General features: G+C 49.5%; 1 protein-coding gene across 1 annotated transcript; it reads right to left on the bottom strand.

The window, feature by feature from the left end:
• Positions 1–325: 325 nt before the first annotated feature.
• On the bottom strand, positions 326–18,316 carry LOC134501132 (uncharacterized). The gene is made up of 5 exons (XM_063308740.1): positions 18,071–18,316; positions 14,303–14,504; positions 12,752–13,020; positions 12,104–12,249; positions 326–1,804 (listed from the first exon to the last, which is right to left on the bottom strand). Exons 1-5 carry the CDS (start codon positions 18,147–18,149, stop codon positions 326–328), a joined length of 2,175 nt encoding a protein of 724 aa, XP_063164810.1. The 5' UTR covers positions 18,150–18,316.
• Positions 18,317–19,830: the final 1,514 nt, after the last annotated feature.

The raw sequence follows: 19,830 nt of genomic DNA, 5'->3' as shown, positions 1-19,830 counted from the left end.
GTTTATATAACTTCCCTTAAAAATGTTTCCCAGGGCAGCTCAAATAGCATCCTTTTTTAAAAAAAAAATCCATTACAAGAAACAAAGGCAGCTTGCAAAAGTGGAAGCAGCAAACCAGCTTCGTGACTGTGCTCGTGAAGGGGCTCCAACAGGGTAGATCAGAATTTGCTGCTTCCTTCTGAGTCCACCCACCGATGGTTTGAGTCCCATCGTATCTCCTCTGGCTAGCGGTGGGTCTCCAAGGTTTCAGGCAGAGAGGGCATGTGCTCCACCTACTGTTCTGGGTGCTGCCCCATTCGTCACACCTTGGACAAATGAGAGGATTTCAGAGTTTGCCCGGAGGAACCGCTTGCCACTGGCGGGAGCCAAGTGTCCCTGGGATGAGATGTGGGGGCTCCAAGCCCACAGGCAGTTCCTGCATGCGTTGGCCAGCAGGGGGGCCAGCTAAGGGCTGCTGAGGGCCATCCATCTGGGGCATCTTCGGGGGCTCCAGTGAGTGAGTTTTCCTTCGCCGGACGTATCGGGGCCATAAAAAGTGAATTTTCTCTGGAGGAGCGTCCAAGTCCTCCAGAGACGCTGCTGCCTCTGGAGGGTAGTAGGGGAACCCCACAGGAGCCAAGAGTGGCTTCGGAGGAGCATGAGGATGCCTCATATGTGGAGGCCTCTCTGGGGGAACGTAAGGCTGCTCCAGGAGAGCAGTCGCCTCTTCAGGAGTGTAGGGGGGCTGCGGGGGAGTGTAGAGGGGCTGCGGGGGAGTGTAAGGGCGCAGAATGGGGCGAGGTTTCTCTGGGGGAGTGTAGGGGTAGTCCAGAACCGCAGGTCTCTCTGAAGGAACCAAGGGGGGCTCTGGAGGAGTGTATCGGGGCTCCAGGGGGGTATAAGGATGCTCAATAGGGAGGGGTTTCTCCGGAGGAATGTAGGGGAGCTCCAGAGGGACCTCTCTCGCCAGGGAGTCATACGGAAGATGCGGAGGAGTGTGGGGGCCATCAGCAGGGTGGGGTTTTCGTGGGGGAATATATGGGGGCTCTTCTGGAAGAATAGGTGGGGGTTCTGGGGTGCTTCCAAAGGAGGTCTGCTCAGATAAAAAGCTATAGGCAGCTCTCTCATCAGCTGGTTGGGGGGATACATATACGGGCTCTGTGGGCAGAATGGGGGGCTCCGGAGTGACGTAGGGCTCCTCTTCAGCAATGTACGGAGGCTCCACACTCACCCTCACTTCAGGAGGAATGTACGGAGCCATCAGAGACGTTGGAGGGGTTTCTTTGGGGATATAAGGGGGCGCTGGTGCTGTAGGAGGGGTTTCCTTAGGATAGAAGGGTGGTTCCAAAGTGACAGATTGCTCCAGAGGGATATATGGAGGCTCTATAGATGGAGGTAAAAATCTGGGGGGGAAAAAGGGGGCTTGCAAAGCAATTGTGGGCTCCGTCTCTTCCAACAGAGCCTTCAAAGTAGACTTGTCCTGCTGGTGATCATCGCCATCGTTGCGTTCAGTGGAAAGCTCTGGAGAGCTGTAGGTGAAGTTTACCTCCAGGAGGTCTTCTGGGGGTTGCAAAGTCGCTGTTTCAACAGGAAGGAGTGTGACAGAGTCTTCCATTGTATGCTTTTGGGGATGTTGCTTCTCGGTGGCTGTTCCTCCATCTATTTCAATCATTTCTCCCAGGATCCATTCAAGGAAATGCCGGACGGAAGTGTAAATACCTGGACTGTTGGCCTCACCACAGCCCTTGCCCCAGCTGGTGATCCCAACCACGTAGAACAGAGAAGTGGGGGGCGTCCTGCACATCAACGGCCCTCCACTATCCCCCTGTAGAGAGAGCAAGCGGGGGAAACGTCACTTGGGCAAAGGGAAACGGGACGGGGGTTACTCCCAGCTCCCACAGGCTCTGATCTTAACATCCCCACTTCTAAGAGCCAGCGCTGGAAGAACAGGAGGTGCTGAGGCAGTCTGTGATATATCAGTTCAGCCTCCCTCAAACACGGCGATGGTCTTGCTGCAATAACTGTGATCAAAGCCTACATCTTTATTAAGTGGCGCCCCATCCTCTCGTCTCCTCTTCTCCCACCCTGGAGACTTCCTCCTCCGTGGAAGCGCGTGGTGGCCGGCCCAGCTTCAAAGGAGCCTGAGACAAAGGAAGCTGCTCAAGAAGCCCCAGACGAATTCCGGCCTCCGGGGGGCCCTCGCAATCTGGCCCCCGAGGCCGAGGAGGCCAAGGAGCATGCAAGGCGGCCCCAGAGCATTTGGGCTGAGCGCAGGCAGAACAAGGAGACCTGCGCGGGTTCTCGCCTGATCAGGGTGGTCCCCACCATGACATGGTTAGTATAAGATGGGCCAAGAGAGACTCAGACCGGCTTTCAAGATTTTTTTAAACTCTACCCTACAGCAATAAAGGGCCTTCCTGGAATCCCTGTGGTGCCTGTTTCCTGACCTGGCCTACCTCAAAAGACTGACTGCACATGTCTGTTGTTGTTGTTGTTGTTGTTATTGTTACCTCTATACCAAATGTTGGGCAGTTTTCTTCTTGGTGGTTCAGACCTACCCGGGGCTTAGTCATTTGTTGCAGACCAGCCTGGCATTCAGCAGCTTGAGAGCAGATCCTGTGGGCTGCATGGTGGGATCGCATTCAACGAGCAAGACTGCCCTCCTCGAAGGCACCCAGGATCCCACCATATCTCCCCCTCATATCCCCCCAGGTCCGTCCCAGGTGAAGGCATCCATTCATCCCACTCATTCCCTTACCAGTTGTGGTGGTCTCTCATGAAGGATACACAGGCTGCAAGTTTTCTCAGGATGAGAGCTTGTGGTCTCTCATGAAGAATGTAGGAAGAATGCACAGACACAACTTCCTCGGGATGAGAGCCCCGATTCAAGCCGTAAGCTCTCTTTTATTATTCCCCCAGCTAAGCAAGTGCACTAAAACAGTAATTCACATAGCAGAAGGCTGATTGGTCTAAATAGCAATGCATACCTCATGTAACCCCCCTGATAGCCTCCTGGCACAGCTCAGGTTACAGCTCGTGTTGCCTTGTGAGGAAAGTTTTTGCTACAACCTTATCCACTATGGAAGTTCAAGGAAGGTTCAATGTAAATAAGCATCTTGCACAGCTGTCGTGGTTTGCCAGCCAACAGCATAGCATACAATGCTCTCTACAACCAGTCACACCAAAATACCACACTTGCCCCAGGCCTTCACAACAGCACTTCAACCCCACCTCCTGGTTCACCTGCCTTAGGCACTCAGCAGCCCCAAGGGGAGGAAGTCAGCTTCAGGGCGATCTCCTCACATACCCCATCACCCCAGTCCACCCCCTACCCAGTAGAGGAACAAGATATAACAGGTCAGAAGGCTGAGCTGCCAGTCCCCAAGTTCAAAAGAGTGTCAGTGGGCTGGCATCCAGCACCGGTCCAGAGGGCACCCCCACCAGGTTCCATGGGGGTGACACTGACCTTCTGCTGGCAAAGTGACAAAGACAACACCCAGTGCTTCATGAGATTGAACCTAGTGCCCCAATAAGAATGGGTACTGCTATATTGACTTCTTCCAAATTTTTGCAGTCTCTTTTTGCAAATAGAATTATGTTGTAATTTATGTTGTAATCATTATTATTTAATTATTATATACACAACAATGTGAAATCACAGCTGCCAGCTCTTTAGCTGCTGTTGGCCTTCATTCACACTGAGTTCTTCCCAAGAACCTGGGATGTCGTATTGGCGTGGCATGTGTGTGGATCCAAGCAAGGTGGCCTTTTGGAACTGACAGATGGAAATTTTGTTGATGCACAGATTTTCTAAGTGCCGCCCACGGCTTTTTGGAATGGCACCAGTATGCCGATAACCACTGGGACCACCATGGCCAGCTCATGCCATAACCTTTCAACTTTGATTTTCAGATCTTGATACTTTGTGATCTTCTTTGTCTTCTATCCTATTGTCCCCTGGTATTGCCATATCAATTATCCACACCTTCTTCTTTTCAACCACAGTTAAATCTTGGGGGCTATGCACCAAGACTATCAGTTTCTATTAGGACATTATTATCATTATTATTATTAGCCATCAAGTTGGTCTCAACGCTTGGTGACAGAACAGGCAAATGCTCCCCAGTTCAAACTTTCAAAGTTCTTCCAGTGAATGTCGTGTAGTACTTTGATGCTCTCCACCAGTGTTCTATTTCCTCTTATTCCACTTCCCTCAGATCTGGACAGCCCTGTCATTGTTTTTCTAATCCGTCTCCCACCTCACATGCTCAAAGTCAATGAGTCTTCCCTTGCTGGAAAACACTACCTTAATAGAGAGACAGCTGATTAAAATATGGGCTGGGAACAATACGAGGGCAGTACAGTGAGGCCAAGGGGCAACCCAGGGGACACGGTCTTGCTGCAGTTATGCGCAAGTGGCATAGAGCCACCTTGCATGTGGACTCTTCCAGTGCACCCTAGGTGGGCCTGCCCTTGAAGATCACTCAGAAGCTGCAGCTGATCCAGAATGGGGCTTGTGGGCAGTTTTGGGCACACCTCAGCTCACCCATGTTACGCCACTGCTCTGTGAGCTGCGCTGGCTCCCTGTGGCTCTCACCCACAAAGCCCTGCATGGCACAGGGCCTGGATATCTGAGGGACCCGGTCCCATACGACCCTGCAGAGTTGGCCAGTGCCTGGTCTCCATGATTAAACAGCACCACCTGATGAGATCCAGGAAGTGGGCCTTCTCTGTCACAGCACCTGCCCTCTGGAATGACGCCCCCCCCGATATTTATTCAGCCCCCACCTTGCTTTATTTAAACGAACCATTAAATCCACCTCTTCCCCCAGGCAGACCCAGGTGGGGTGTTTGACTTTGTGGCTATCTTTTTCTAGACACCGACTATTGGTCCTGTTTATATGGTTTTCCATTGCGTGCTGCTCAGAGTGTTGAGGAGAGTCGGGCAGCCTATAACTTTAAGAGCAAACAAATAAATAGTTGACCTTAAGACTTTTTTACTTTCAAGTCTTATTTTAATGGTAAGTCTTTGTCTTCTTCACTTCTGGCTAATAAACTGCTGTCCTTGGCATTTCTCAAATTGTTTGTTTTGATTCCAGGTTTATTTCCGTGTGTGCTCTCTGTGTAAAATATTTGCTGCCTTGTCTGGGAACAACGCTCATCCCTGTCCATGTGGACCTTTTCCTACTGGGAACCACTTGATTTCCCCAAATTCAGCTCTTACAGCAGTTCCTCGTCCACTGGAAAGACGCCGTGAAGGATCATCAGGGTCTCCACGACAAGCAGAGCCCTTTGAACGTTCGGCACAGCCCAAGGCCTCTGGTGGGTGGTTAAGCAAAAATCAGCCCCTTCCAGGCACTTTCCTGCTCTCTCCATTGACCCTCTGACCTCAGCTACCTGATCTCGCGCTCTCCTGCCTTTTCCAAAATCCGTTTGCTTGTTGGGCATTTCTCCCTCACTGAATGACTGTACTCTTCTTTGCGAGACCTAAAGCCACATTTGGCTTGTGTAAGGAATCCATGTAATTATTCAGTAATGCCCACATGCTCTTGCTTCTCCCTTCTGCAGTGCACGGTACAAATGCAAACCAACCTTTTCAAGTCTCTTGCAGTCCCGTTCCACATGTATTGATGTACAGCTGTTAGCTTTTAACGGCCTCTTCTCCTGTAGCTTTCTTTTTCTGCACTTCTGTAAAATTACACAGCCTAAAAACTCCTAATGACGTGTAATATAAAGTAACATAGACATAATAAAGCACTACCTTCCTGTGAAATTACTCCTAAAAATTAGGAGTATGTCTACTTACAAGCACGATCTTAGCCATTCAGCACCCTTTTGAGCAGCGCAGCTTCCATGCACCTCTCGGTGAGTGTCTTATCTGTGCCTGGTGCTGGCAGATTTCCTACACGGCCGAGCAATACATCTCAAGCCTTCAGGCACTCGGCTCTGAATTCAGGAGGCTGCTTTGAGGAAGCTCCAAGATGTGAGTTGGCTGGATTTCTTCTTTCATGGCAGGCACGATGAAGGCATATATACATGCAGTCCATGTGCCTGGGGTGCTGCATAGAACTCAAAGCTGTGATAAATAAGTTTGCTCCAGAGTTGTAGTGGAACCAGTTCCTGAATATATTCTCACTCCCTGCAACGAGTGATAGAGTCTTTCCCTCTTCCTTTAAAGTCATTAGGTCTCTTCTGTGATTACTCTTGAGTATTCCTATCTCAACTGTAAGCTTTCCTGTGATTTCTCCTTCCTTCCTTCCTTGTAATTTTCTTCTAATTGTTAATAGTCTTGATTACAGTCTTGATTCCTTGTCCTTTTTGCTTGACATTGGAAGCCTGATTCAGTTGTCCTACATCCTTCTTGGTGCCCAAGGTTGCCTCCTCCATCTTTCAGTGGCTTTTTTGGTAGCTCCCTCTGAAAGTCACTTGGATCTTTTCCTCTTTGAAATATTGGGAACATGAAATTTGAGGAACATTGTTTCACTGTTTTAAGTTATTTTCTATTATATACTGCTCAGTCATGATGGAGCTGAGCAGCCTATAAATTTAAAGAAGAAGAAGAACAACAACTCATTTTCATGGTTCTCTTATCCCTTCCCATCGTTCCTCAGGTGCTGTTTTCCAAAACTTGAACATACTGAATCGTTTCCTTAGATTGATCGGAGGTTCTAACTCCACGTCCTGAGGTCAAACCTTGCTAGCATGCTTTCTCACTTCGACACCATTAATTCATGGTCAGTTCCACAATTTGCCCCTGGAAGTGTCCTGGCTGACTAGGCTGTATTCTGCGGTTGCCTGGTTCCTCCATTTCCCCCACCTTTGCTTTCCAGTCACCCATCAGTAGTACTGTGTCCTTTTGTAGCCTCTCTTGCCATTCTCCTTGGAAGTCCAGCTCTTCTACCGCTGCATCTATGGTAGGTGCATATTCCTGTCCGATAATACTGATGCTCCCTGGATATCCATGAATTCTAATGTATACGATCCTATTATTTATTGGGTTACGGCCAAGAACATACCCATTTTCTTTTGGGGTATCAGGGCCTCTCCATTCATGTATACGGTCTCATGCCCTAGATAGCATTTATCACCCAACCATCTGATTGAAAGTGGCCCAGTCCGATCCATTTAAGCACCTGGTTTAGTACGCTACATTTCGGCTTTAACAACATCCCATTGTTTTTGTGTGGAGTTTAAAAGCTAATGTTTTTAAAAAGTAGGTTTTCTTAGATAAGACATCGATTTTCTGTTGGAATCATACTTCCTGTGTCAGCGGAAAATTGCGCAGAGCTAAGAAAGAGGTTGCCCTTTAAACTGATGGCGAGGCAGTCACCCTGGTGAACGAGGCCCAAGCAGATAACAAGCAGCAGACTCGCACCTCGCGGGGCCGTGTGGAAAGGGTCGCTTCAGCATAGTGCTGGGTCTGTTGGTCACTTTGGCTGGGAGCCCAGTGATCACAGTTTAGGGTATTTAATAATATTTTAGTAACAATTAGAGCCAGTACGGTGTCGTGGTTAAGGCATCAGGCTAGAAACTGGCAGATCGGGAGTTCTAGTCCGCCTTAGGCACGAAGCCAGCTGGGTGACCGTGGGCCAGTCATTTCTCTCAGCCCCAGGAAGGAAGCAATGGCAAACCACTTTGAAAAACCTGCCAATAAAACTGCAGGGACTTGTCCAGGCACTCTCTGAGAATCAGACAAGATTGAACGGATTAAAAAAAAATAACAATTTTAAAAACCTGTGGTTTCAAATCTCTACTGCTTTGGTACATATTATAGTGGATCACTATTTTTTCCACAACAGCCTGGCATAGCTTGGCAGGATAGTGTGATCTAGGCAAGTGCAGCCCTCAGGACGTGCCCCTGCCCGTTGCAGGCCAGCAGGCTATTTTCTCTGACTCGCCTCCCCTTCTACCTGGAACTACTCGGAGATCCTGAGTGGGGAAACGTAGAGGACTCTGCGGGAGCAAGTCTGAAGTAGGGCAAGCTTGTGTCTCACCTCCAATTCTACAGGAGGAAGTCAGGGGTGATGTGCCACTGACAAGAAGAAGGGCTGGCAAAGTCACAGCGAGTCAGGTCAGTTCCATTTTGGACAGAGTGCCGGGATCAGTATAAGATTGGGGCATGCTGGGATTCAGTGGCATTTACCATTGAAGGTTGTGTGTCTGATACCCCCAGATAAATCCAGGTGTACCAGGGCTGGGTGTTGATTCCCATGTCCTTACGTGTGATGAATTTCTGTGTGATTTCAGTAGAGGAGAAGATTTAGGTTGATTTGCTGAGAGTGAAATGTTCAGATTTTTTCCCCACCTCTGACCAAGGCTGCCCATTGGATCTCTTGCCCCTGCCCACCAGAGGTGTGGGAAGCCCCACCCGGTGGCCTTCTTCGGCTGGAAAACTGTGTGGCCAGCCTCAGTAGTGACTGCGCTGGTGCAAGAATGGGCAGATCATATTACCGACCAAGGAGGGTGTCTGCTGTAATAAAGGGTTGTAACAAAATGGGGCAGAGGGTGACAAAGGGCTCTCAGGGTGGACTGTGTGCAAAGGGGACCCCCGCCATGGCAATGGCCTCTAAGCATGGGGAACAGGTGGCTCTTTCTTGAAAACTGCTGTAGGGCGCAAGCGGATGGGAGATTGTGCCTCAGTTCTCCTGCAAGGGCCCTTTAGATGTGGAACTATCAAAATACCTGAAGAAACCATTGTTGGCTAAGGATGTCGGTCAAAGGAGGGTAGATATCTCCAAGAGGGGGGCAGCTCCAGTGCTTGGGAGCAAGGAGTCGCACCTTCAGGGGTTGTGGGGTGGCCTTAATCAGGAGAGGTAGGTGGGGAAAGATGGAGACGTCAAGAGGTGAGGGGTGTTGAGAGGAAGCTGAGGATGCTTCAGATCTGTGTACAGGTAGTCCTTGCTTAACGACCATAACTGGGACTGGAACTTCCATTGCTAAGCAAGTGAGTCACGCCGAATTTTATGACATTTTTTGCTGCAGTCATTAAGTGAATCACTGTGGTCGTTAAGTGAAACATACAGTCTTTAAGCGAATCTGGCTTCCCCCATTGATGTTGCTTGTTGGAAGCCGGCTGGAAAAGTCACAAATAGCTATCATGCAACCCTGGGATGCTGCAATCGTTGTACGTGTGAGCCAGTTGCCAAGCGCCTAAATTTTGACCGTGTGACTGCAGGGATGCTGCGATGCTTGTAAGTGTGAGGACCGGTTGTAAGTCACTTTGTTCAGCACCATCATAACTTCGAACAGTCATTAAATGAATGGTCACGAAGCGAGGACTACCTGTATGTTTGTGAACCCGGTGCTGATTGGTAAAGCAGCTAGGAGGCAGTGGAGGGAAGATGTCAGAGGTGAAAGTGGCGGTGGAGGGGCCAAACCCATTGCAAAAATTAGGGAAGGCGGAACAAGTGAAGAGTTTCTTGTGGGGTCTTTGGTGCTCTCCGAGCTTGGCTGTTGGCTGGCAGATGTTGCATGACCCAATGGGGCAGCATCGTCAGTGCGAGGGAGGGTGGGGTTTGCTGCCTGTTTATATACCGAAGCTTGCCCTGCCCATGTGGGTGGGGTGGGGGTGTGGTTTTCCCCTTGGGGGTTCCTTGGTAAGAGTTTCTTGTTCGAGACGTTCCTTGTCAGCAGGAGTCCATGGCTGCTGCCCCCAGGATGGCTCTTGCTGCCCCTACTTGCTTTCTCAAGCTCCGGTGCTCCCTTGGGGTTGTGGGGTCCTGTCAGCAACCAGGCTTGCTGTTCTTTGTGCCCCTCATTAAGAAAGATGTTCCCCTTAACTGGAGCGAGGGCGTGGGACTGCTTTCCAGACCCTGAAAACAGCTTTCACCCACCCCCCTGCTTTGGGACCCCCAAATCACAAACCGGCTTTTGTATCATACTGTCATGAACAAAATGGTGTGGCCACAAGGGTCTTACACAACAACATGGAACTCAAAAGTGCCCTGTGGGGTATTTTTCTTACAGGTTGGGCTCTAATTGAAGAGAAACGTTTACATCTGCAAGAAAACAATCAAACTCAGCGAGCACCGAGGACTCCACAAGCTGGACTCTGCAAACGCTGAAGGCAACAGCAGTAGTTAAAATTCTGGTAACAGTCTGGTCCTGCACTTGCCCCTCCCTCCCGGAACAAACTGGTTGACCTGCAAAGCAGGCTCCAGGGGCAGAAAAAATGAAAACGTTGTTTTCAAGATAACTTTGAACTTTGAAGGGCCACTGACAGATGACCCGGCAGTCCCCAGAAATCATTGCCTACCCTTACTAGGCTGGCACACACAATGGGCCACCCAGGGAGGGAGGGCATGAAGCTCCAGTTGCACCAAGCTTAGTTTGCCCCTGGTTGATACGGGCAATACGTTCTGTTATTTCTGTTTTATGCCTCACAAACTGTCCGGGCAGCACATTATGGCCACCACAGCATGCAGTAGGATAACTTGAGGCCCCCTTTTTGAGTTTACAGATGGACTTTCTTGACTTACCACGGACAAAGGGGGGCAAACCAGTTCTTGTTTGTATGTTTTCTAAACAGGTGGAGGCGTTCCTAACTAGGAAAGCGGATGCCATTTCAGTTGCTAAATTAGCCAAGAGTACAACATACCCTGGTCTGATGCCCTCCCACTTACATTAGCAAACATCTGAAATTGTCCAGCCTGGACTTTAGGACTTACTCCCCATGAGATCTTGTCCTGTTGGCGTTTTCATGAGCTGGCCGTATATGGGAGCATTTCGTCTCCCCAATTGTCGTGGTACAGGCTGTACTTGTTCTGGCCTTTCTTGTTCCCAAAGTTTTCATTGACCCTCCCAAACTTATCTTCCCCCTTTGCTAGGATGGTCTCCTTATGACTCAGTTGAAACCCCTTCTTATGAATCTGTACTTGCTGGGGAGACAAAAGAAATGGGGTAACGTGGAGTTTAAAAGCTAATGTTTTTAAAAAGTAGGTTTTCTTAGGTAAGTCATCGATTTTTCTGTTGGAATCATACTTCCTGTGTCAGCGGAAAATTGCGCAGAGCTAAGAAAGAGGTTGCCCTTTAAACTGATGGCGAGGCAGTCACCCTGGTGAACGAGGCCCAAGCAGATAACAAGCAGCAGACTCGCACCTCGCGGGGCCGTGTGGAAAGGGTCGCTTCAGCATAAAATAGGAAGGGAGGTAGATCCGGGAGGACCACAAGACCAAGGCTAGCTCTGGCTGACCACCTTACAGAGTTGGGGCATTTCCTGTCTAGGTGATGCAGTTAATTATCCATGACTGTTGTTGCCCCTTTTCTATCCCCTGTATAATCCTTTGCCTACCTCTTCTTGGTCACTTTGGCTGGGAGCCCAGAGATCACATTTTTAGGATATTTTAATTTTTAAAAAAAACCTTTGTTCAGACCTCCAATGCTTGGTCCATGTTACAGCAGGATCGCTATTTCATGCTTCTCACATCCCATGTCCCAGTTGTATGTGTCCTTGAAAACAAGGAACTCCTCTTTCGGTAGTGGCATTCCCAGTGACCAGACTTCCTTGCAGCTGTGACCTGATCTGGTCATCACCTCCCGCTCTTTCCCGAAAGGTCAACATTCATCCCAGGAACTAACGGAGGGCCTTCCAAGCTGGAAGTCTCATCATCCAGCACTGAAGTTTGTCTGTTTCAGCTATGTTCAGCCCTCCTGGCAAAGCTGCAGTAGACTGTTTGCCACGCTCTGAGTTGCCTTTGATTATGCTTGCAGAGCCCACCAGCAGTCATTCCCTTTCGACTTATGGGCACTCCTACCAGGGGCTCCTGCTGGCATCTCACTGGATGCCCACCACATCAAGGTGATAATCCCTGGAAGGTTTATTGTTGTTATTGTTGTTTAAAAAAAATTGTTCTGCATTTATATACGTTACTCAGAGATCTTCAGCTATATGGAGGATCAAAAAATTGTGAAAGAGCAGGACTAGTGGAGCTGAGCAGAACCTGAAGGATTCTAGCAGAGCCGGGGCAACCATCTGCCATGGAAGCTTTAACTTGGATTTCTGCACCCAGCAGTGGTTAGACTGAATGCCTTAATGTTCATTTCCAGTTCTAGGATCCCATGATGTCTCTCTGGTGGGCGCCCTCGTGAGCCATACCAGTCGGAGTTAGAGCAGGGGGTCCCTTACCTGGCAAGTGTCAATCCCTCCTTCCTCATATCCAGCACACAAGGTGTGAAGACTCATGGCCCCGCTGTACCACTGGCTGCTGTTGCATTTCTTCGTCTCCAGAATATTCACTTTGGCTTCCTGCAAGACATCAGAGGTCTTCACACCTCCGAGTAAAGGGAGAAGATTAGTTTGGCTTCTACCTTCTCACAGAGTTGCTGTTCATAACTCCTCCTGTCCCAACACCCCCTGCCCCTGACTATTTAAGAAACAAAGACAAAACCACCACAAGTATCTAAAGAACAATAACTTATTTGATCCCTAGTTTGAGAGGGCAGCTCATGGTATGAGCTAGAGCGTCATAACATCTTTGGATCTTCCCAAGGTTTGCATAAGCCAACTAGAAGAAACATACTCACTCTCTCTCTCTCTCTCTCTCACACACACACACACACACACACATACACACACGCAGCACAACCTGCATGTAATCTAAGAGAAACTTTGGCTAACCCTTGTTCTGTCAGATCTGAAGGGAGGGGGGTAAGTAAACACTTCATGCTTCAGCAGAAAAGAAAAGCCAGTTAGGAAGTCAGCAGGCCTCAATCTTATCTGCCCGGTGGGATTTTCAAAGCTCTCGTTCTGCCCTATGGAAGCCCATCTTCTTACTGTTTTGGGCAGTGATTCCCCAGCCACTGACAAAGCAGCTCGTGAAGCTGGTTTCAGAGCCCATCGTGACCCGAGGCAAGCAGGCTGGTTGCACATAGTCGTTGAAGGTCACGGGGCTGTCCAGCTTTATCAGCGCGATGTCATTATCCTCCGTGAGGGGATTGTAGTCTTGGTGGAGGACCACTTTGCTCACAGAGTGTAGCTGCACATTGTCTGGCAACTTGGAAAGATCTGTTGCTCCCACCACAATCCGCCAAAGATGCAATGAGCTGCAGAAAAGCAGAGCACGGTTAGCATAAAACCCACTGGAACCTTTCCTAGAGAGCTCTCCCCGAACTCTGGTTGTCCACAGGGGTGCTTTCTAAGTAAGGCAACAGTAAGTACTCATGACAATTCCTTGTGGCCAGGTTAGTGTTGCCCCGACAGCCGACAGCCTCTCTTTTGGCCCGGCCAGGTTGGCAGGCTGCCAAGGAAGGAGAGTGGCATTCGGTGGATTAAGGCAAAGGAAGAAGCCGAGACATGCTGGGCCACAGCAAGAAACATTGCTGCCATGTGTCTGCTAGGGAGAAAAGGTTCTGTTCCTGGCTCCCAACCCAGTTCATGGGCGGGTGGAGGCAGCCAGAGACCCTGAAGAGAAACCCCATGTGGGCTCCCAGTCCCAGAGGAGACACAGAGGACGTGAACAGAAGTCCCTGGCTGAGAATGGCAAAGGAGGCAGGGTGAGTGGGTAGAGGAGCAGGAGGAGGGCGAACTTCTCGCATGGGAAGTCCTGCCAAGTCCGGTCGGCCAGAGTCCTCCCCGTGTTCTTGGCCCATGGGGCTGCTGGCATTGGGACAAAGAGTGTGGACCTGGCAACATGCCCCAACAGGACAGTTTCTCAGCCTGGCACAAGTCGGACCCCAGCCCTCATCATTCCCAGCCATCTGTCAAGGAACTGACAGGTGGCCTCGAGGAAGGAAGGAGAGAGCCATTCAGAAAGGTCCCAGGCAAGCGTGGACGCAGTCCGGAGACAGGCGAAAGTGTGAGAAGGAAACTCAAGGCAGCCCCACCTCGATTTTGTTTAGGGTCCGATGGCACAGAGGGAAGCTTGGATGGGCTCTGAGGCTGGTGTGAGCCCTTTGAGTGAGGTCAGGTCAAGCAACAGGTATGGCCAGGATTTCAGGGATACTACTTCATTGTTGTAGGGTAGAGTAACAGAATCTAGAAAGCCTGTCAGTTTCTGTCCCATCTTGTACTGAACAAAATCAAAGTGGGGTTATTTTCAGTTTCTTTCTCACGCTTCCTTCAAACTGCGGACTGTGCCATCTTTTCTGCAAGTCCCCCCTGAATGGTTCATTCCTCCCTTCCCCGAGGCCAACCCCATATTCCTTTACACCAGCCTCTGAAGACCCCATGCTGAAGGTTGATTGGATCATGCACCTGCTCAGAAAAACTACATATTCCTCACCCAGGACAGAAGCTTCAGGGGGTGACCCATCGACAACCCCACCAGCACCCTCACCCCAGAGACATGTGGCTCCGAGGCATGTCAGACGCCAGTTCCATACTCACCTCTTCTTGGTCTTGAAGCAATGAGCTGCGGTGAGGACCCAGTGCTCGGCAAGGAGGGACCCCCCACATGAGTGCCGAGGTCCCTTGGAAGAGGGGATCTGGATGCTGACCAGCCAAGGCCACATTCCGGGCGAGGCGTCGATGCCACCCACAATCCGCACACTCCTGCCATGCTTGGGTGCCAAGGGCCGCTTCCCGCAGGCTGAGGGGAAACAAAGGTGTGGGTCAGCTTGGGGCTGAGAGAGTCACCCTCTAGCTTTGTGGAACTGCCAGAGCAGATTCTTGTAGAAACCACCAAACAATCATGGGGTTCCCAGTCTCCAATAGCACCTGACTCCACATGGGTATCAGGAAGGGTGGGCTGGGGCAGAAATTGGCAATCCTTCCAGTTACTCTGCTGGTTACGCATCAGCCTTGCTCTCCCTGGCCTGACATCAGCCACTCCCCACCCTTCCTTTTTGGCTTGTTTGCTACCCATCCTGGTGGAACATTGTTGGAAATGTCTGTTTCCACACAGGACTGTGACTTTGACCTGGGCTAATAAAAGAAGACCTTTAATACGGACTGATTGTTTTTTGAATGGCTGTTTCAGAACTTTTTGCTCTGCAAGATGGTCAAAGCCTGGAGTTATCACCTCAAGAAGAAAATGTAACATGATTTGAGACTGTGTGTGTGTGTTTGTGTGTGTGTGTGGTTACTCAGTCAGCAGGAACCTTGAAAGGGGAGTTAGATGGACTTTCGGAGCATCAGGCCTCTGGGTGACCTCCAGGATCAGAGGCCACAGTCTTCCAAAGCATAAGCAGGAGATGGTTATGCCTGATGTCCTTCTTCTCTGACTGGGGACATCTGATTGGCTGTGAAGGGAAGTAGGACAGGCAGTGGCAGAAGTGGCTTTGGCATGATCCAGAAGGTTCTGTCCATGGTCATTTAATTGAAAGGGCTCCCATCAGTCATTTAGTTTCACCTCTGCTTGGTGCTGTGTGTGTTTAGAACCGGAGTCATATGGTACTCCAATCACTGCTGGACTACAATTCCCAGCATTCCTCTCACTGGGCAGGCTGGGTAGGGCTGCTGGGAGTGCCACAGCTGGAGTGCCATAAATTGCCAACACACCTGGGAACCTAGAAACTCTGAGCCCTTAATAAACATTCTGGCATTCTTCAGTGCTTATTTTCTGAGTTGCGGCACAGACCCTCGGGGGCTGGCGGTGGTGCCTCAGGCTGTGGTAAGGAATCAATGCCACTTACATCTTGTCCAGTGGTTAATTTCTGGTTGAGCCACTGAAAACTTTATTAACTTATCAATAAAGCCTGCCTGGGTCATTTCCTCACTAGCAATTTATAGCTTCTTCTAGAATCACCCAACCTTCATCGTGCCAAGAAAGTGAGCAGGCCTTGTAGTGGTGAGTGGGGGATGCTCTGAAGACACTATAGGGACTGTCCAAAGAGACCCTCTTACAAGCACACTCGTAGCTTGGATGTATTTGCACAATTAAGGGATCCGTTAGAGACATAGTAGTTGTGTTAACACTATGTGGGAAGCATGGTTAATTGTAACCTTGTTCTGCGTGTGCCCATGTCACTGAAAGTTCTGCAGACTCAGCATCTTTGGTTCCTCCATTATCTAATCTCTTGTGCAAATCCAGAGAAAGGGTTAATTGGGTGTTGAGGTTACGTGGGTTAAGTGTGCTGGTGTTGCATGCACCACCACAACCTTTGTGAGTGCTGGGTTGTGCATCCCTTTTTCACATTCAGTTACTTAGGGTATCCTTTTACTCCTTTCAGTCATCAAGAAAACCCATGCCCAGAAATGCACGCCTGGCATCTCGAGGTGGGCCATCATTGCTGGCAACCATCCTTTGCCCAAAGCAGTGTGATATTCCCAGGAATCAACTGCCAACACTTTAGTTTCCTGGGGGCATCCTGGGGAAGTTGAAACAATGGGTTCACAACTGGGTCAAATTTTAGGATCTGGCCACCTTAGACAGAAACCCCACATCTTTAGCCAAGCTTCCTTTCCGGTAATAATGTTCCTGCTTCCTATTTTCCCCACATGATGAGGTGGGCTGGGTTGAGAGAAAGGGACTGGCCCAAAGCCACCCAGCCAGTTTCCATGCCCAAGGGTGGAGGAGGACAACCATTTCCCAGCTTTTCACCCAGCACCTTAACTTTTATACCAAACCAGCTCTTGTCACATTCTCACTCTTCACATGCCCTAACCCCCAGCATTCATTCATTGCTGGCTGTGTGGGGTTGAAATTTGGGCCTGCTTGGCAGGACTGGTTTTGTGAATTTTGCCTCTTCCCTCCCCAGGAGCTGATTGATAGAAATTAACTCTGCTATTATTCCTGCTTTAATTGAAGCCCGTCTGGGAATGTGGTGTCTTTATACTTACGTTAGAATGTAAATGGTTATGACAAACCTAAACCAACTTAAATTTCACGAAGTAGCTGAGTACTAGAGAAAGAGATGAATTGTATAGGTTATACTTCTTGACCTTCTTGTGTTGCCTATCACACAGTCATGTTGGACTACAGTCTCTTGGAAATAGGAGAAGATGGGGTTGGAGTTGGTAGAGGAATTCCTGGCAGGACAAATCAGAGAAGCGAGCAGGCATTCCCAGGTCTGGATGTGCCAAGAAGATGCCGCGTATCCTTTGCCAGTCAGAGGGATCCAAAAGGTAGAGAAGGATGCCATGAACAAACCAATCCTGAGGGCATCAAGCTCAGGAGGTCCAATCTGGAGAAAGCTCGAGGGTCCACAGGGGGCTCAAGAAGTCAAGATGGTAGCAAGGGTCATGCACTGGAAGCCCTGCCCCCTTTTTTACATGTATCACGCATAAAAAGGGGTGGGGTTTTGATTTGCCCTGCCACAAGCACCATCTTGACTTTTTGACCCTGCTGGAAAGGCCAAAGCAGAAGAGGACTTCAACCAATCAAAGCCAGGGACTTTGAAGGAATAAAATAGCCTTGCGTTTACACACTTGAAAGAAGAGTGTTATCATCTACTTTCCCAACACACATCTTAATCCTCTCAACTGGACTTCTAGGTTTTCTCCTTGTCCAGGGAACACAAGCGTCTTTGCCTCTTTCCAGCCAGATGCAGAGCAGACTGGCCATCTTGCCCCTGTATCTGCATCTGGATATGCTCATATTCTTGTATCTTCCTTCTGTTTCCTGTAGGTTTTGTGCTTGCTATGTGAACTTGCAAAACTCAAGTAAATGTAAGGGACACATAAATCTGGCTGTTCCTGGCATTTGCCCTATCGCTGTTCCCAGGTATTTATAGAGAAGAGGCATGTTGTGCTTCCTGAAAGAAGTATGCAAGGCCCTGGGGTGGGTGATTCACAGCCCATAGGAGTGTGTGGCTGCTGAAGACAGCAAATCTGAACTCTGGATCTGGAATTAAGAGTGTTAGGGTAACACTTGAACGTGGCAAGATTGTTAGAATGGGCTGCATTCAAGGGTACCTTGCAATTATCAAGAAGCAATGCGACCTCTTTGGGTGCTGGGATAATTGGGGACCAAGGGTGACCTCATGTCTTGCTGTTTTAGGGGCAAAGGATGCCTAGATCAGGTCAGGGCCTTAGACAGGCTCTCCCCACGTTCCCGCAACTGGATGATGCTCTGTGTCCCAATTCTATTGAGAAGTCCTGGGGGGGCTTAAAACAGGACACGCTGCCTCAGAGACTCCGCTGGAGAGCCCCCAGTGGGTGGCCCTCAGCAGGGATCCCCTCCTCCCCCCCGAGAAATCTCCAGACCTTACTCACTCTCTGGATTGTAGCCCCGTGTCCCCCACAACTGCAGCAAGACCACGATTGGCAGAAGCAGCCCTGGCCGGGTGCCCATCCCGAGCTATGGTTCTTGGCATCTGTTCCACATTGTTCAAGTCATGCTTCAGCACTGAGATCTCGACATCAGCAGGTTCTCCTGAGTTGCTAGGAGACAGGCCTGGCCTCGGTTCATGAGTGCAGGCTGGGAGGAGTGAGTCATTCAACCACTCCTGGCCCGGACGGGCGGCCTTCACACGGAGCTCCCTGGAAGGAGCCAACCCTCCCTTGTATTCACACAGCATCTGCCCTGATCGTGGCTCTAGAGAACTACTGGACCAGAGCTGGTGATCATGGCAGAGCTTGTGGAATGTCTACCCAGTGTTTCTACACCTTGCTGGCTGGGGAATGCTGGGAGTTGAAGTCCACACCTCTTCAAGATGCCAAGCTTGAGCAGCACCGCAATAGAGCTTCTGGGAACTTGAGCATCTTCTGCAGGGGTTTTATAAACCCCTTGATAAAAGACCTTAATCTACAGAGTCCACCAGCTGCCAGACTACATACAACAGTCTGCTTTTGAAGTTTTCAAGAGTTTTATTTCACCAATGATCCCAGTGGTACCCAACCCTCATCTATATCAGAAACTGGTAGGAACTGGGTTGTGGCTGTGACTGACTTCCATGTGGGGTGTAGGAGATTCCAGGGATAAAAGGATCTGGATCTCAGCAAATCCAGGAGATCTTCTACAGAGAAACAGATTCTGACCAATGCACTAGACCCACTCTGACTGGGGGGGGTTGCAAGACCAGAAGGAAATTACCATTATGGTTTATATCCTGCCTTTCCAACCATACGGTTCTCACACACACATCATGTAATACAAAAAAAAACCCTTATTGCACATTTAATAAAACAGAATTTATTGTCCAAATGCAGAAAGTCACCCAGGATCCTTCTTGGACCCTTCTCTAGCCCAGGTAATTTCCTCCTTAGACTCCATGTCTGCAATATGAACGTTAAAAAGAATCACCGAGGACTTCAAGTTAAATGATTACCATTTTCCCATCTCTGGAGAAAGGAGCAGGGAGAAATCCACATCACAGAACAGTACCTGGGGTTTTCATTAGGGTTTTTTAAAGTGCTTTTGTTAGGAATGCTGCATTCCTCACTGACAGGATCAAAGTTATGGAAAAGCCTTCCCAAGGCAGAGCAGTGAATTAAGAAAAGAGGGGAAAAGTTATTTTGCAACGTTACAGGCAGGACAAGGAACGTGCCCTGTTCGTTCATATATGTATGAACCCTTTCCCCTGTACATAAGTTACCCCCAGGCCCTGGACATTCATTGGCCTCATCCTCACGTTCCAGAGGAGTCCTATCTATCTCTTGTCTAACTGAAGAGAAGCTGCCTCAGGCTGAAAACCACAAAACCATGGGAGGACGGGGAGATAATGCCCTCTCATGGTGAAAGAGAGATGGACTGGCACCTGATGACCTGTAGCCAAGGCTGGGCTTTAGCCCTGCCCTCTGGCATGGCAAACCTGATCTCATCCAACAGGGTCCCAGAACACACCGGGGACCTACCAGCTTCCCCTTCAGATGCATTAGGTTCCAACTCCTTTCAACCTTCAAGCACAGCAGCCTTTGACAGGGAAGGGTGGGAGGCTGTCCCGATGTGTCCAAGGCTTCAGAGGAGGATAGAAATGTGGCTGCAGTAGATACATTACCCTATCTCTGCTAAGGCTCAGGATCAGGGAACGTGC

Source organism: Candoia aspera, chromosome 7 (assembly GCF_035149785.1).
Source record: "Candoia aspera isolate rCanAsp1 chromosome 7, rCanAsp1.hap2, whole genome shotgun sequence".
NCBI lineage: Eukaryota > Metazoa > Chordata > Lepidosauria > Squamata > Boidae > Candoia > Candoia aspera.
This window is presented reverse-complemented; position numbering and strand designations above follow the sequence as displayed.

Coding starts and splice junctions, on each gene's coding strand:
- LOC134501132 (XM_063308740.1), bottom strand. CDS start 18,149: ATGGGCACCCGGCCAGGGCTGCTTCTGCCAATCGTGGTCTTGCTGCAG. Junction 14,505..18,070: donor ACGGGGCTACAATCCAGAGA/GTGAGTAAGGTC, acceptor GTTTCCCCTCAG/CCTGCGGGAAGCGGCCCTTG. Junction 1,805..12,103: donor GAGGGATTGACACTTGCCAG/GTAAGGGACCCC, acceptor CTCTCTCTACAG/GGGGATAGTGGAGGGCCGTT.